Source organism: Mobula birostris, chromosome 6 (assembly GCF_030028105.1).
Source record: "Mobula birostris isolate sMobBir1 chromosome 6, sMobBir1.hap1, whole genome shotgun sequence".
Classification (NCBI taxonomy): domain Eukaryota; kingdom Metazoa; phylum Chordata; class Chondrichthyes; order Myliobatiformes; family Myliobatidae; genus Mobula; species Mobula birostris.
Window position 1 is genome coordinate 24,691,450 of NC_092375.1, and position 15,135 is coordinate 24,706,584.

At 42.9% G+C, this 15,135-nt stretch overlaps 1 protein-coding gene across 2 annotated transcripts in view; it reads right to left on the reverse strand.

Moving 5' to 3' along the window:
• Positions 1-3,671, reverse strand: part of c2cd2 (C2 calcium dependent domain containing 2) — a 97,354-nt gene extending 93,683 nt beyond the window's left edge. For both annotated transcript variants that reach the window (XM_072260037.1, XM_072260036.1), the window contains exon 1: positions 2,935-3,671. In XM_072260037.1, coding sequence (XP_072116138.1) covers positions 2,935-3,237 — 303 coding nt within the window. In that variant the 5' untranslated portion in view covers positions 3,238-3,671. The remainder of the gene's footprint in view (positions 1-2,934) is intronic.
• Between the last annotated feature and the right edge of the window lie 11,464 nt (positions 3,672-15,135).

Below are 15,135 nucleotides of genomic sequence, written 5' to 3' on the forward strand. Positions count from 1 at the left end.
AAATCAATATGCAATACTGATGCACCTCCTCCCTCCCCGTTCCCCTCGGGTCCACTCTCCTCTCCTATCAGATTTCTTCTTCTCTAGCCCTTTATCTTTCCCATCTAGCTAGCTTCACCTATCATCTTCTAGCTAGTCCTCCTCTCCACCCCCCGCACCCTATTATTCTGACATCCATTATCCAGTCCTGAAAAGGGGTCGTGGGAAGAAACATCTACTGTTTATTCGATTCCACAGATGCTGCCTGACCCGAGTTCCTCCAGCATTTTGTATGTGCTACTCTGGATTCCCAGCATCTGCAGAATCTCTTATGTTTGCCATATCAAATGTACGGCCTTATAGTTGCATGAGCTTCCGCAGCAGACAAGCCCTGCTCCCTATTCTTGTATACCCTCACTCTCGCTAAACATTGACACTCTCTCCCAGAATTGTTTCCTATGATTTCACCCCCCCAAAAAAAAGATATTAAGCTGACAGGTACATAATTATCTATTCTTTTCTGCCTTTTAAAACATGGTACATTCCTAGTCTACCTGCTCTTCCTTGCTTTTGCACAAACACTTGCTAAATTTTCACTTTGAATCATACTATCCCTTCTATTTTCACTTTCGGGTTACTCCTGCCCTTACAAAGCTTTATTACCTTATAGCTTTCCTTGACCTTGCCTGTCATCATTTGTTCATGCCCTTTTATTCCTGTCCTACCATCTTTTTCCAGCTCACTTTTTACTTTCCTTACTCCTCTTGGCCTGCTGCAGATTTCAGCTCGTGGCATCCATCCAAAGTTTCCTGATTTTTTTCCTTTGTCCTACTGTGCCTCAGAAGGCCGCACATTCTGAATCTGATCTGAAGTTTCAATTCCTGCTCCTGAAACTATGGACTAAAAGCTAAGCTGGGATACCAGCAAGGAACTGTCGTCCAGCTGATAAAGTTAAACCTGACCCTTGATTTCTGCCGTAGGGTGAATGTAAAGGAAACAGTGTCACTATTTAGTGATATCAGACCTTCATCCCTCTGCCAGCATCACAGAAATCAATACCTGGTAACTTCTAATGTTTTTAAAGAGCTAGATGTGTGCATATCAGTTGCTGAGTTCATAAAGTGTTTCAGTGACTGTACTAAAGTGATCTGGGATGACCTGTCACTAAGGTGCATTGGTCATGTGCATTTTTTTTAAATGAGCCAGTCATCCTAGTTAAACCACAAGGTATAGGAGCAGAGTTAGCCACTTGGCCCAGAGTTTGCTCCACTATTCCATCATGGCTGACTTATTATCCCTTTCAACACCATTCTCCTACCTTCTCTCCATAACCTTTGATGCCCTTACTAATCAAGGCCCTGTTAAGCTTTGCTTAAATATCCCCAATGACCTGGCCTCCACAGCCGTCTGAGGCAATGAATTCCGCAGATTCACCACCCTCTGGCTAAAGAAATCTCATCTCTGTTCTAAAGTTGCCTCTAACACAACAGGAACATCAATCGATAATCATTCTGTATTTAAAAAAAAGTCATCATATATTCTGAACATGTCACTACTTTACAAACTTTGGGATTTAAGAAATATCCCCACATATTCTTCTATCAGCAGAGATCGCCCACCTAAGTACCAAGTATTCAAGTGTAGATCACCCACCTAAGTATCTCCAACTCTCCTGCTAAAGGTAAGTTAAAAAAATATTGAGTTCAATCACTACATCAATCTAGAGCCAAGAAACTTGATTTTTGTACACATCAACACACACAGAATGCTGGAGAAACTCAGCAGGCCAGGCAGCATCTATGGAAAAGACCACACAGTCTTTTTCCCATAGATGCTACCTGACCAGCAGAGTTCCTTCAGCATTTTGTGTGTGTTGCTCAGATTTCCAACATGTGCAGATTTTCTCATTTGTGGTTTTATACACATCAAGCTGCTTAGGACCCTGTAGCAAGTGAAGGTGATGTATGAATACTATTCAAGAGTATAAAAGAGTATACATTCTAGTATCAATTGTTTGGCGACAATAAAGTATAAAGTGTAAAACAAAAATCAGAGCAGACCCAGTCAACAGACTTATGTTAAAAAAAACAACCTTTCTCCAAGGAGAAAGACCTACATATAAAAAAAACTTTTCTCTACAGATCTGCTGACCCACTGAATATCTTCTGCATTTTCTGCTTTAAAAACAAACATCTTGTCAGACTGAATGCCTATGCCAGGGATCCGATGAAGGGTCGTGGCCCAAAAGTTCGACCGTTTATTCCTTTCCATAGATGCTGCCTGACCTGCCGAGTTCCTCCAGCATTTTGTGTGTGTGTGTGTGTGACTGAGTAAGTGAGTGTGTGACTGAGTGTGTGACTGAGTGAGTGACTGAGTGAGTGAGTGAGTGAGTGAGTGAGTGAGTGAGTGAGTGAGTGAGTGTGTGTGTGTGTGAGTGAGTGAGTGAGTGAGTGAGTGACTGACTGAGTGAGTGTGTGTGTGTGTGTGTGTGTGTGTGTGTGTGTGTGTGTGTGTGTGTGTGTGTGACTGAGTGACTCCCGCAACATAACTATACAGAAAAAAATTACTGGTAACTTTGAGGTGCTACCCCAAACTAAATCTTATAAGTGCAGCTTAATTCACAACAGATCAATATTCTGCAAAATGTTACACTCCACTGTTTATGAGAAAGACAGAAATGTTGACATTTGAAACAGGAATCCTGTCTGGAAATAAATCACTAGAACATCAAAGGACAAGGTCAGTACTTCCAATCCCACATCCAAGCCCAAGAGATGCTAATTATGTACCGTCAATTCCGTTCACTGTTTTACACATCCTTAGTTTCATTCTATCTAAGACAAGGCTCAAACATACTTCAACCCAAATTCATTCACCCATTCTGCTCCTTTGCTTTCACAGTGTTATCTCTCGTATTCTCTGTTGAGTCAGCTTGAGCTAGAAATGAGAACTCACCGTGCTCTTCGTAGCTGTCTTGTTGAGTGCCCTGATCCAAGCTCTCTGCCACTGACAGTTCCAGCTATCCAAGGACAGCAGCCAGGAGAGGAGAGTGGCCGCCCCATCAGACGAGTCACTAGGACGAGAATCTGCAGCCCCAAGCCCAAACTTCGCTTTAATCCTCCCCCAAGGAACCCCTACGACACAATGAAGCCCATACAGTGCCAAGGTGAGGACTGAGGCCAGGAACAAGGAAACAAGCCCAAACCACCTCACCACATCCAGGAGACCAGTCTCCATCCCAAAGTCCACATCAGACATGGCTGAAGCTAAACCCTCCAGGCCAGTCCCAGAAAGGGGCAGGATGTAGGAATTTAAAAAATATATATTCACAGCATATTTTAAAAATCCATTAATTGTAAATAGTTTCCTATATTATACTTCCTAACATATTTAAAATCAGAGCACATTTCCTAACTTATTACGATTAACAGGAAGCGTGGATAATGTTAATTCATTTAGAAATGTTGCTCATTTAAGCCTGTTCAATGCAGCGTCCTCAATCCCTCCATGGCCCTAGAGGTGAGCAGCGGCCTAAGCACGGCTCAGTCCCCGGCCTCAGTAGCGATCACAACCGCTTCCTACCCACATGCACTCTGACACCGCACAACATCCAGCCGGTCAGAAAGCCAAAAAAAAAACACCACCACCACCGCCCTCTCGCCGCTCTCACTCAGGGCACTGACGGAACCGCAGCCTGCGGCTGGGAAACAGCTCTCATCCGCTCAACCCCGCCCCCAGGGCTTCTTAAAGCGGCAACGCTTACACGGGAAGTGGGGCCCAACACATAGCTCCTATTACACAATTTCTGCCCGCCTTACAAGCCATCTATGTCCCAGAGCTTAGCAGTTTCATCTCTCAAGCATAAAAGCTGTGAGTTCTAATCGTACACGAAAAATCTGGACCTGTTGAGTTCTACACTGGTAGAGGTGGAATCTTCTGACCCAGTGTTAAACCGATCCCGGCATGTTAGAGATCCTGTTGCACGATTTCATATTACAGCAGGGGACTATTCTGGCTTCAGTCAACTTCTCTAGAATAGATCTTTTGTTTCTGACCACGTCTATCTGCTTCTCTTTCCACACATGCTGCTGAATGTTCCCAGTACTATCATATGGTTGTTGTGAGAACGTGCTGTGCCCAGTTTCATTGCTGTTCCCTACACAAAACCACAGTGACCTTACTTCAGCAAACAGAACGTAGAACACAGAACAATACAGCACAGCAAAATGGCCCTTCTGCCCACAACATGTGCCAAACTAATTAAAGTAAATCAAACGCCCAACAACACTAATCCCTTCTGTCTACATAATGTCCATTTCCTGCACATTCATCTGCCTATCTAAGAGATTTTTGAATGCTCCTATCGAATTTGCCTCCACCACCAGCCCTGGCAGAACATTCCAAGCACCCAACACTCTTAGTTGTAAAGAAAACTTGCCTGCATATCTCTTTTGATCTTACCCGCTCTCACCTTAAATGCATGTCCTTACCCTCCAGTGTTAGACATTTCAACCCTGGGATAAAGATACCAGCTGTCGATGCCTCTTGTAATCTCAAAAGCCTCCATCAGATCTTCCCTCAGCGTCTACCACTTCAGAGAAAACAATCCAAATTTTCCCAACAAACACACATTAAAGTTGCTGGTGAGCGCAGCAGGCCAGGCAGCATCTCTAGGAAGAGGTACAGTCGACGTTTCGGGCCGAGACCCTTCGTCAGGACTAACTGAAGGAAGAGCTAGTAGGAGATTTGAAAGTGGGAGGGGGAGGGAGAGATCCAAAATGACAGTGTTTCGCTGCCTTCCTTGTTCCCTCTTTCCTTCTATCATCCCTTCCAGTAACAATCTCTGCAGTCCACCACCTCTTAACAAGTGCCCGGCATATTCCAGCTTCCTTTTCTGCACATTCTTCAACTCCTTTTCTCTCCTCGCTCTCTTCAACACTTCCATATTACTGACCTTCATCACCCATCTAATTTTCTGCATTCTCCTTAAACACCACATTTCAAATGCCTCCAGTCGTCGTTGCGCTTCCTTGCATAAGGTCCACGATTCAACTCCATACAACAGACTGCTCCAGACGTAGCATTTCCAAATTCTACAACACAGCCCAAAGTCCAACCTCTTGCCACACAGCACGTCACTCAGGCTCCAGAACGTTGATCTTGCAATTTCAATTCTTCGTCTAATTTCTGTATCACATTTCCCATCCTCTGTGACCATCTGTCCCAAGTACACAAACTTCTTGACTTGCTCTGTGCCTACGCTGTTAATTTTGATACTGATTTTGGGGACTTCGTTCTACCATCATCTTCGTCTTTGCATCATTTATTTTCATTCCAAATCGTTCTCCTTCAGCATTTATCTTATCTACTATTCTGAGTAACTCATCCTCAGTCCCCGCTAACAACACTGAATCATCTGCGTACCTCAAGTTGTGCACCGAAACTCCACCAATTTGGACACCAGCTTCATCGTTCAACACCCTGAAGATTACCTCTGAGTAAATGTTAAATAATAAAGGGGAGATAATGCAGCCCTGGCAAACCCCTTTTTGGATCTCAACTTCCGGTGAATTCCCACCACTAATTCTTACTACTGCCTTCTGATGCCAGTACAGACTCGCAATCAGTCGAACATACATAGAAACATACATAGAAAATAGGTGCAGGAGTAGGCCATTCGGCCCTTCGAGCCTGCACTGCCATTTATTATGATCATGGCTGATCATCCAACTCAGAACCCCGCCCCAGCCTTCCCTCCATACCCCCTGACCCCCGTAGCCACAAGGGCCATATCTAACTCCCTCTTAAATATAGCCAATGAACTGGCCTCAACTATTTCCTGTGGTAGAGAATTCCACAGATTCACCACTCTCTGTGTGAAGAAGTTTTTCCTAATCTCGGTCCTAAAAGGCTTCCCCTCTATCCTCAAACTGTGGCCCCTCGTTCTGGACTTCCCCAACATCAGGAACAATCTTCCTGCATCTAGCCTGTCCAATCCCTTTAGGATCTTATACGTTTCAATCAAATCCCCCCTCAATCTTCTAAATTCCAACGAGTACAAGCCCAGTTCATCCAGTCTTTCTTCATATGAAAGTCCTGCCATCCCAGGAATCAATCTGGTGAACCTTCTTTGTACTCCCTCTATGGCAAGGATGTCTTTCCTCAGATTAGGGGACCAAAACTGCGCACAATACTCCAGGTGTGGTCTCACCAAGGCCTTGTACAACTGCAGTAGTACCTCCCTGCTCCTGTACTCGAATCCTCTCGCTATAAATGCCAGCATACCATTCGCCTTTTTCACCGCCTGCTGTACCTGCATGCCCACTTTCAATGACTGGTGTATAATGACACCTAGGTCTCGTTGCACCTCCCCTTTTCCTAATCGGCCACCATTCAGATAATAATCTGTTTTCCTATTTTTGCCACCAAAGTGGATAACTTCACATTTATCCACATTATTATCTGCCATGAATTTGCCCACTCACCCAACCTATCCAAGTCACCCTGCATCCTCTTAGCATCCTCCTCACAGCTAACACTGCCACCCAGCTTCGTATCATCCGCAAACTTGGAGATGCTGCATTTAATTCCCTCATCCAAGTCATTAATATATATTGTAAACAACTGAGGTCCCAGCACTGAGCCTTGCGGTACCCCACTAGTCACCGCCTGCCATTCTGAAAAGGTCCCGTTTATACCCACTCTTTGCTTCCTGTCTGCTAACCAACTCTCCACCCACACCAATACCTTACCCCCAATACCTCATGATCTCTTCCACATCCGAGTCGCCAAGGCATTTCAACATTTCGGCTGTAATACCATCTACAGCACAAGCTTTACCAGTTTTTAACTTTCCAATGGCTGCTCTTACTTCCGCTACCAAAATTTCCGGACCTTCCACGTTCTTCTCACTCACTTGCTCATTTCTAGCATTGTAGTACAATTCCCTAATGTATTCCATCCATCTACTTTCCACCTTGTCATTCTCAAAGAGTATGTTCCCACCCTTGTCTTGAATAATGCCAGTCCTTGATTGTTTCTTGTTCCTGTTGGTCATCTCTGCAATCTCCCTGTACATACCTCTTGAATGATGCAACATGTCCACGGTCTCTATCTTTTCACACCGTTTGATAAACCATTGTTCTTTAGCTTTTGCACACTCTGCTCTTATTTGTTGATCCAATTCCTTGTACTTAGATGTGTCCTTCTTGTGCTTCCTTCTCTCTTCCATGAGCTTCAGAATGTGATCCATCATTGATGAATAGAAATAAAAAATTGAATTAGGAGATTAAATTGGTTTTTTTTAGACAAAAATCGAAATAAGAAAATCACTAAAGATGCAGAGGGGGACTTTCGTTGAACTATTGGCTATTTCACTGTATAATTGACTGACGTGAACCAAAGGATTCAAGAATTTTTTTTCTACTTCCTAAAAATTCATCACGGCTTAGATTAAAATACAGAGCAATCTGCTACACATTAAGCGAATGTTGGGCAGGATAAAGATGATAGCTATATTCCACCACAGGGTGTGGTTTATGCTAACTGCTGCCTAAAGGCTGTTTCAATCAGAAAAGCTGACATTTGAGCAGCATGTCTTCCCAGAGAGAGGAGTCTGAGATGGAGGAAAGCTCAAAGGGAAATGGGGTCTCAGTCTGGAATGGGACTGAAAAATCATCAATTAAAAGCATACACTTCAAATTATGAAGGGCATCAATAGGGTAACTGCAAGCAGACTTTTTCCACTAAGGTTGGGTAAAACTAGAGCTAGAGGTTAGGGGTGAAAGATGAAACGTTTAAGGGGAACATGAGAGGGAAATGTGGGTGTGGTATTTTCATTTAACGCTATTTTAGCCTTGATATGTTTACATTTCCCAATACCATTCTTGAACACTGCTGTGGCATCATCCAGTACCTTTCTTTATTCGGCTACAGTTGACTCTACTGCAAGGGATGTGGCATGCAAATAGTGGATGGATCTCCAATCAAACACATTGGACTTGTATGTGGTAAAAACAGGAAGGCCAGCCTGTGGGGACATGAATAGCTGAGACAACTTCAACTTGATTGGAGATACATCCACTACTTTTTGAAACTGCAACTTGACTTTTTACCATTTTCTCTATCCTGTGCTGTCCATTTATTTTGTCTGCCTGACATGCTCTTTGTATGTGTCCTACTTTGTTGCATTTTCTGCACGTTTTAACTTTAAACCTGCATTGGTTTGGTGTATGCGAGCCCCTGCCGTAATGGAAACATAATTTGTTCGTTTAGGGAGGGTTCTGTTTAGAAGCTGCAATTTTGTTCACGCCCATTTTCATTCCTGACTCCAACTCAGTTGTGTCTCTGACTGCTGTTTCCATTGATACAACAATTTCAATCGTTCTTTTAAATGTGAGTTTTGTTTCAGTTAGGAGCCATTTTTGAAATCTTTCTTGTAAGATTCCTCAAACTAAATGATCTCTCAGTTTATTATTGAGCCCATCATTGAACTGGCAATGCTCAGGCAATTTCTTCAGCTCTGCCATGTTTATTGATATGGACTCACCTTCCTCTTGATTCCACTTATGAAACCTAGTGTTGTGTAATCAACAATGTTTTTGGTTCTAAATGTTCCTGCATTACTTTCACAATATCAGCAAAGTTCATTTTGGCTGGTTTGGTTAGAGCAGTCAGACTTCTAAGCAAACTGTATGTTTTTCCACCCAATGCTCTTTGCAAAACTGGCACTCACTTCCCATTGACTATTGCTCCATTCTCTCAGTATACATCATTCAGTTATATTTCTACTTTTCTTTATTTATGATTATTATCACCCGGTACTTACTGTTTTAAACACATGAATTTCGTCCGTATTCTGCTTTTTAAAAAAAAGACTCGACTGTCACTTCCCTTTGAAGAACACGTGCTCTGAATATTTTTAATTTGAATGTCCCACTGAGCTTCAACAGGCAGGTAGTCATCTCAGGTTCCTTTAAAACTTGCTTGGCGCCACTGTTACAGAAATTAATCACAAGGAAACAATGGGAGAGCCATGGATAACTTGTGTGTGGACATTTTTATTTTAGCGAGATGCGCACATATGACGTGGAGGCATGATGACATATGACGTGTGCGTGATGATGTACTTTTGATGGTGACTTTCTTATACGTATACCACCCAGTGAACTACTTAAATGAACAAGAATGCTTAATCAAACACTGTAGTTATAATATTACTCAAATATGACTAAAATGTTTAATACACAACACCCATGTTTGGGGACGAGGGAATTGCATTCCTTGAAAAGAGTCCTTATTGCAATTTTCCATAATGCAAAACTGTGTCATTTATGTATGTGTCAAATGAGAAGATTAGGAAAAAAACAGCATCAACTATTTACTTTATTTTCATATAAGCTCTGAGATAACAAATTTTATTCAGTATCTCAAATTTTTGGGTAGTGATATATGAATTCTGTAAGGCGATTTTATATAAACTGAACATCCGTAATGGGCTGTAAATCAAGAAAATAAAGGGAAGCAGTAAGTGAAATCAGACTGTTATAAGGCTGAATTAAATGGCATTAAAATCTGAAAGCACATTGCATCTGCAACAGGTGGAGGACTTAATGGTACAAATAGTAATAAATAGATATGAGCTAATTGTTATCACAGAAGAGTGCTGCTGGGTGTTCTGCATTTGGGAATGACAGGTAAAAATTGAAGGGGATTTGGTGTGACGTTGTTAATAATTGTCCATAGGCCAGTGTCCTATCATTGGCTAATCCTGGAGTTGATACTGAAGATCAAAGCCCGAAGGTCAATCAGAAGTTCAGAAGTTGAAGTCCGATGGCTGAAGCTCTGGGTCTATCAATTTGAAGTCCATTGGGGGAGTCAGAGGCCTGTTTTCTGCAAGTTTGCTGGAGGCCCAGAGGCCTATCCTGGGGTTAAAGGACTGTGTGGGTGTGTGGGTTCTTAAGGCAAATGATGCATCTCACTGTATGTTTCAATGTACATGTGATAAATCAATTAATCTGAATCTGTAATAACGAATACAATCAGAACTGTGGTAAATCATGAACTTGGCTTAGGATCATGGAATAGGATTAGCCTGGCTGAAGCTATGGTGCGAAAGGGAGCAGAAAACATTGGTGGGCATTGTATAACTAAATAAGGAGTAGGACACAATATAAGCTCAGAAACTTAATGCACATGTAATACAATACGTTTATAAAGATACAGGTGGGCAAACGTTGGCAATGTAGTGGATGAATTCCTAGAATGTGTATCAGATAGCTTTCTATCTGTGTCTGTATTTGAGAAACTAAACAGAGAAATGTTATTTTATCTCTCCTGCAGCACACACAAAATGTGGGGGATCTCAGCAAGTCCAGCAGCATTTATGGAGGGGAGAAAATAGTCGATATTTCTACATTGGCCCAAAATGTCGACTACTTACTCCCCTCTGTAGATGCTCCACTTACTGAGTTCTTCCAGCATTTTGTAGGTGTTGCACAAAATTTCCAGCATCTTCAGAATCTCCTGTGTTTGTATTTTATGTCTTGTACTGTGCACACAAAAGGGCTGATAACCAATCTTGTTGTAAGGTGTCCCACTGGAAGGGGTGACCATATAATACAATTTTACGTTTAAGTTCAACAATGATCTGGTCCAATCTGATACCAGGGTTTTCAATCTATATGAAGGAATATTCAAGATACGAGGGGCAGATTGGCAAATAAGGACAACAAAAAGATGACAGAAGGTGTAACAGTGGATAGGGTAAAAGCTAGCATGTAGATAAGTAATGCATGATTGAAACAAATATAATCTTGTAAGTTATACCTGGAGTATTACATGAATTTTGACCTCCTTGCCAAATAGAAGCAGGCCATGGAACTCTTTGAGCTCACTCTGGTTTCTGAGAAGACCACAGTTGATTCTTTATTCTTATCCCTAAACCTCATGATTCCCTTGGTGTCCAAATGCTTATAGACCTGAGATCTCAACAGCGAATTCCACCTGGTATAATCATCTAGGCAAGGAAATGTCTTAAATATTGTTTTAAAATCTAATGCATCTATTGCTTAAGAGTCCTGTGCCAAAGGAAGACACAATTCTTGTTTTTTTTTGTTAAAAATCTATGCCACATGCTGGTTGTCTGTCGATTTCACGATGATGACAGAACCCTGTGCAGGAAAGTTTTCAAAGTGGAGAAGCTGTTGCAGTGGAGCAGTTCCACTTGCTCGACCTCAGAAGCCCTGTTCCGGTGGTACAAGTGACCATCACAACTGGATGCAGTGAATGGCCATGACATCTTCTCTGCCTCGCTTTGCCCTTTTCTCTACTGGGATGGCAGCAGAACAGCTTTCCTGGCTGTTGGACCCCACTGGTGATCTCATCTGCCCAGTCCACTGAAACTGACTTGGCATGCTAGGATAGGCTTATCGCTTTCTCAGGCAAATCGGCTGCCATCGCCTGCTTTGAACCGCTCATCGAAGCGGTGTGGCCTCTATCACCTGCAAACAACTACTTGGAGCCTCAGGTGAGGACAAAGGTGGATGCGCTATTCTGAGGGCGATACAACAAACCCTTTTACCAGAGGAGCTACCCGTCCCTGGATACCCCATACACCCCAATTGCCACATAATGTTGAGATAAAACATTTTATTAACTTGATGTAGGGTCTTCAATCTGAAACATCAACCGTTTTCTTTTCCCACAGATACGCCCTGACCTGCTAAATATTTCCAGCATTTCTTGCTTTTATATGATCTTTTATTTACCTAGGATAAGAAGCTAGCTCATTTTGAAAACTAGTATCATAGAACATAGAGTGGTACAACACAAGAAAACAGGTCCTTCTGCCCGCAGTGTTGTATTGGACTAATTAAATTAGTAATCAAATGGCCAACTAAACCAATCCCTTCTGCCCACACGATGTCCATATCCTCCCATTAAAGAAAGGCAGGGGCAAGTACAGCAGCCATCGGCAGAGTGGTCATAGTCAGAATAGTTGAGGCTTTAGCTCTTCAAAACTTCAGCGGAGAGGCTTCAGTCAGAGGAAACAAAAAAAAAGGGAAAAGCTCTAGGCAGAGCTTTTTTCCTTCCCTTCTTTACATTTGCTCAGTTAGGGCAGTAGTGATGTCAAGCAGGATAGCTGAATGCTCCTCTTGCGGGATGTGGGAAGGCAGGGAGACCTCCAGTGTCCCTAATGTCTACTACTGCGAGAAGTGCATCCAGCTGAAACTTCTAACAATCCACATTAAGGAGCTGGAGCTGGAACTGGATGAACTCCAGATCATTCGGGAGGCTGAGGGAGTGATAGATTGGACAGATGGAGAGGTGGTAACACCCCAAGGTGCAGGACACAGGAAACTGGGTGACAGTCAGGAAGGGGAAAGGGGATAAGGAGCCAGAGCAGAGTACCCCTGTGGCCGCCCCCCTCAACAACAGGTATACCACTTTGGGTGCAGATGACCAAGAAAGTCACAGTAGTTGGGCTCTGGAACTGAGTCTGGCTATGTGACTCAGAAGGGAAGGGGGAGAAGAGCTGCGCTGTAGCAATCAGGGATTTGTTAATTAGAGGAACAGAAAGGAGGTTCTGTGGGCAAGAACGAGATTCCCAGATGGGACGTTGCTTCCTGGGTGCCAGGGTCCGGGACACCTTGAATCGAGTCCTCGGCATTCTCAAGTGGGAAGGTGAACAATTAGGGGTCATGGTCCATGTAGTTACCAATGACATGGGTAGGATGAGTGACGAGGTTCTGCATTGGGAGCTTATGGAGTTAGGTGCTAAGTTAAAGGACAGGACCCCAGAGTTGTGATCTCAAGATTGCTCCCGTGCCATGTGCTAGTGAGGCCAGAACTGGGAAGATTATACAGTTTAACATGTGGTTAAGGAGTTGGTGTAGGAAGGAGGACGTATGATTTCTGGATCATTCTTTTCCAGGGAAAGTGGGACCTGTACAGAAGGGATAGTTTGCACCTGAACTGGAGCAGGAATAAGGCTGCACAGTGGGTTTAAACTAGAGTTGCAGGGCAATGGGAACCAGAGTGCTGGAACAGTTAGTGGAGAGGTTGTGGAGGTGGATCTTGGTAAGACCTTAGACAAAGTCAGGAATCAAAAGGTTGAGCATGGTGCGACTGTGTCCTGAGCTGGATACATTTCAATGTAAGAAGTATGGTAGGGCAGGCGGATGAGCCCAGGGCCTGGATCAACACCTGGAATCATGACATTGTAGCCATTAGTGAGATTTGGTTGCAGGAGGAGCAGGACTTGGCCGCTTAATATTTTGGGGTTCTGTTGTTTTTGATGTGACAGAACGGGAGGGATTAAAAGAGGAAGGGTGGCACTATGAGTCAGGGAAAATGTCATGTAAGTGCTCCGTCAAGACAGACTGGAGAACTCCTTAAGGCATTATGGGTGGAACTGAGGAATAAGAAAGGTATGACCACGTTAATGGGGCTCTATTACATACCACCCAACAGTCCTAGGGATTTAGAGGAACAAATTTGTAAAGAGGTTACAAGAAACATAATATTGTTATAGTAGGTGATTTTAACTTTCCACATATTGACTGGGAATTCCATTCTATAAAAGAGCTAGATGGGATAGAGTTTGTCAAATGTGTTCAGGGAAGTTTGCTTCATTAGTATGTTGAAGTCCCAACGAGAGAGTGTGTGATACTGGATCTGTTATTAGGGACTGAGGCAGGGTAGGTGACAGAAGTTTGTGTCGGGGGAACACTTTGCATTTGGTGACCACAATGCCATTAGTTCCAAGGTAAATATGCAGAGATAGGTCTGGTCTGTGGGTTGAGATTCTAAAATGGAGAAAGTCCAATTTTGACGGTATCAGAAATAATCTGGCAAGTGTGGATACGGACAGGCTGTTTTCTGGCAAAGGTGTACTTGGTAAGTGAGATGCCTTCATAAGAGAAACTTTAAGACTACAAATTTCTATGTGCCTGTCAGAGCAAAAGGTAAAAATAACAAGTGTAGAGAACCTTGGTTTTCACGAGATAGTCAGGCCCTGGTTAAGATAAAAAAGGTGTATAGCAGGCGTAGGCAGGGTAGGAACAAATGAAGTGCCTACAGAACATAAGAAATGCAAGAGAAAATTTAAGAAAGAAATCAGGAGGGTTAAAAGAAGGAATGAAGTTGCTCTACTAGACAAGGTGAAGGAGAATCCTAAGGAATTCTACAAATATATGTTAAGAGTGAAAGGATTGTAAGAGACAAAATTGGTCCTCTGGAAGATCAGAATGGTAATCCATGTGTATAGGCAAAACAGATGGGGAAGATCTTAAGTAAACTTTTTCATCTGAATTTACTCTGGAGATGGACAAAGTCCATAGAAGTGAGGCAAAGTGGCATCAGTACCATGGACCCAGTACAGACTACAGAGGAGGAGGTGTTAACTGTCCTGAGGCAAGTCAGGGTGGATAACTCCCCAGGGCCTGACAGAGTGTTCCCTCGAACACTATGGGCAGCAAGTGTAGAAACTGCCGGGCTCCAGCACAGGTATTTAAAACATCCTCAGCGATGGGAGAGGTACCAGAGGATTGGAGGGTAGCCAATATTGTCCCGCTGTTTAATAAAAGGCTCTAAACATAAACCAGGAAATTATAGGCTGGTGTGTCTCACATCAGCTGTGGGAAAGCTATTGGAAGCTTTTCTAAGGGACCAGATATTTAACTATTTGGACTGATTAAGGGTACTGAGCATGACTTTGTGCATGGTAGATCATGTCTAACCAATCTTATAGCGTTTTTTTAAGGAAAGTACCTGAAAAGTGGATGATGGCAATGCAGTGCATGTTGTCTACATGGACTTGAGCAAAACATTTGACAAAGTCCTGCACAGAAGGTTGGTCGTCCAGTTGCTCGGCTTTCAAGATGAGGTAGTAAATTGGATTAGACTTGCCTTTGTGGGAGAAGCCAGAGTGGTAGTAGATAGTTACATTGGATGTTATGTTGAAGTTGTATAAGATGTTGGTGAGGCCTAATTTGGAATATTTTGTACAGTTTTGGTCACCTACGTACAGGAAAGATGTAAATTAGATTGAAAGAATACAGAGAAAACCTGCACGGATGTTGCCTGGTCTGGAGGACCCGAGTTATGAGGTGGTTAAGACTATATTTCTTTGAACGTAAAAGATTGAGAGGAGAT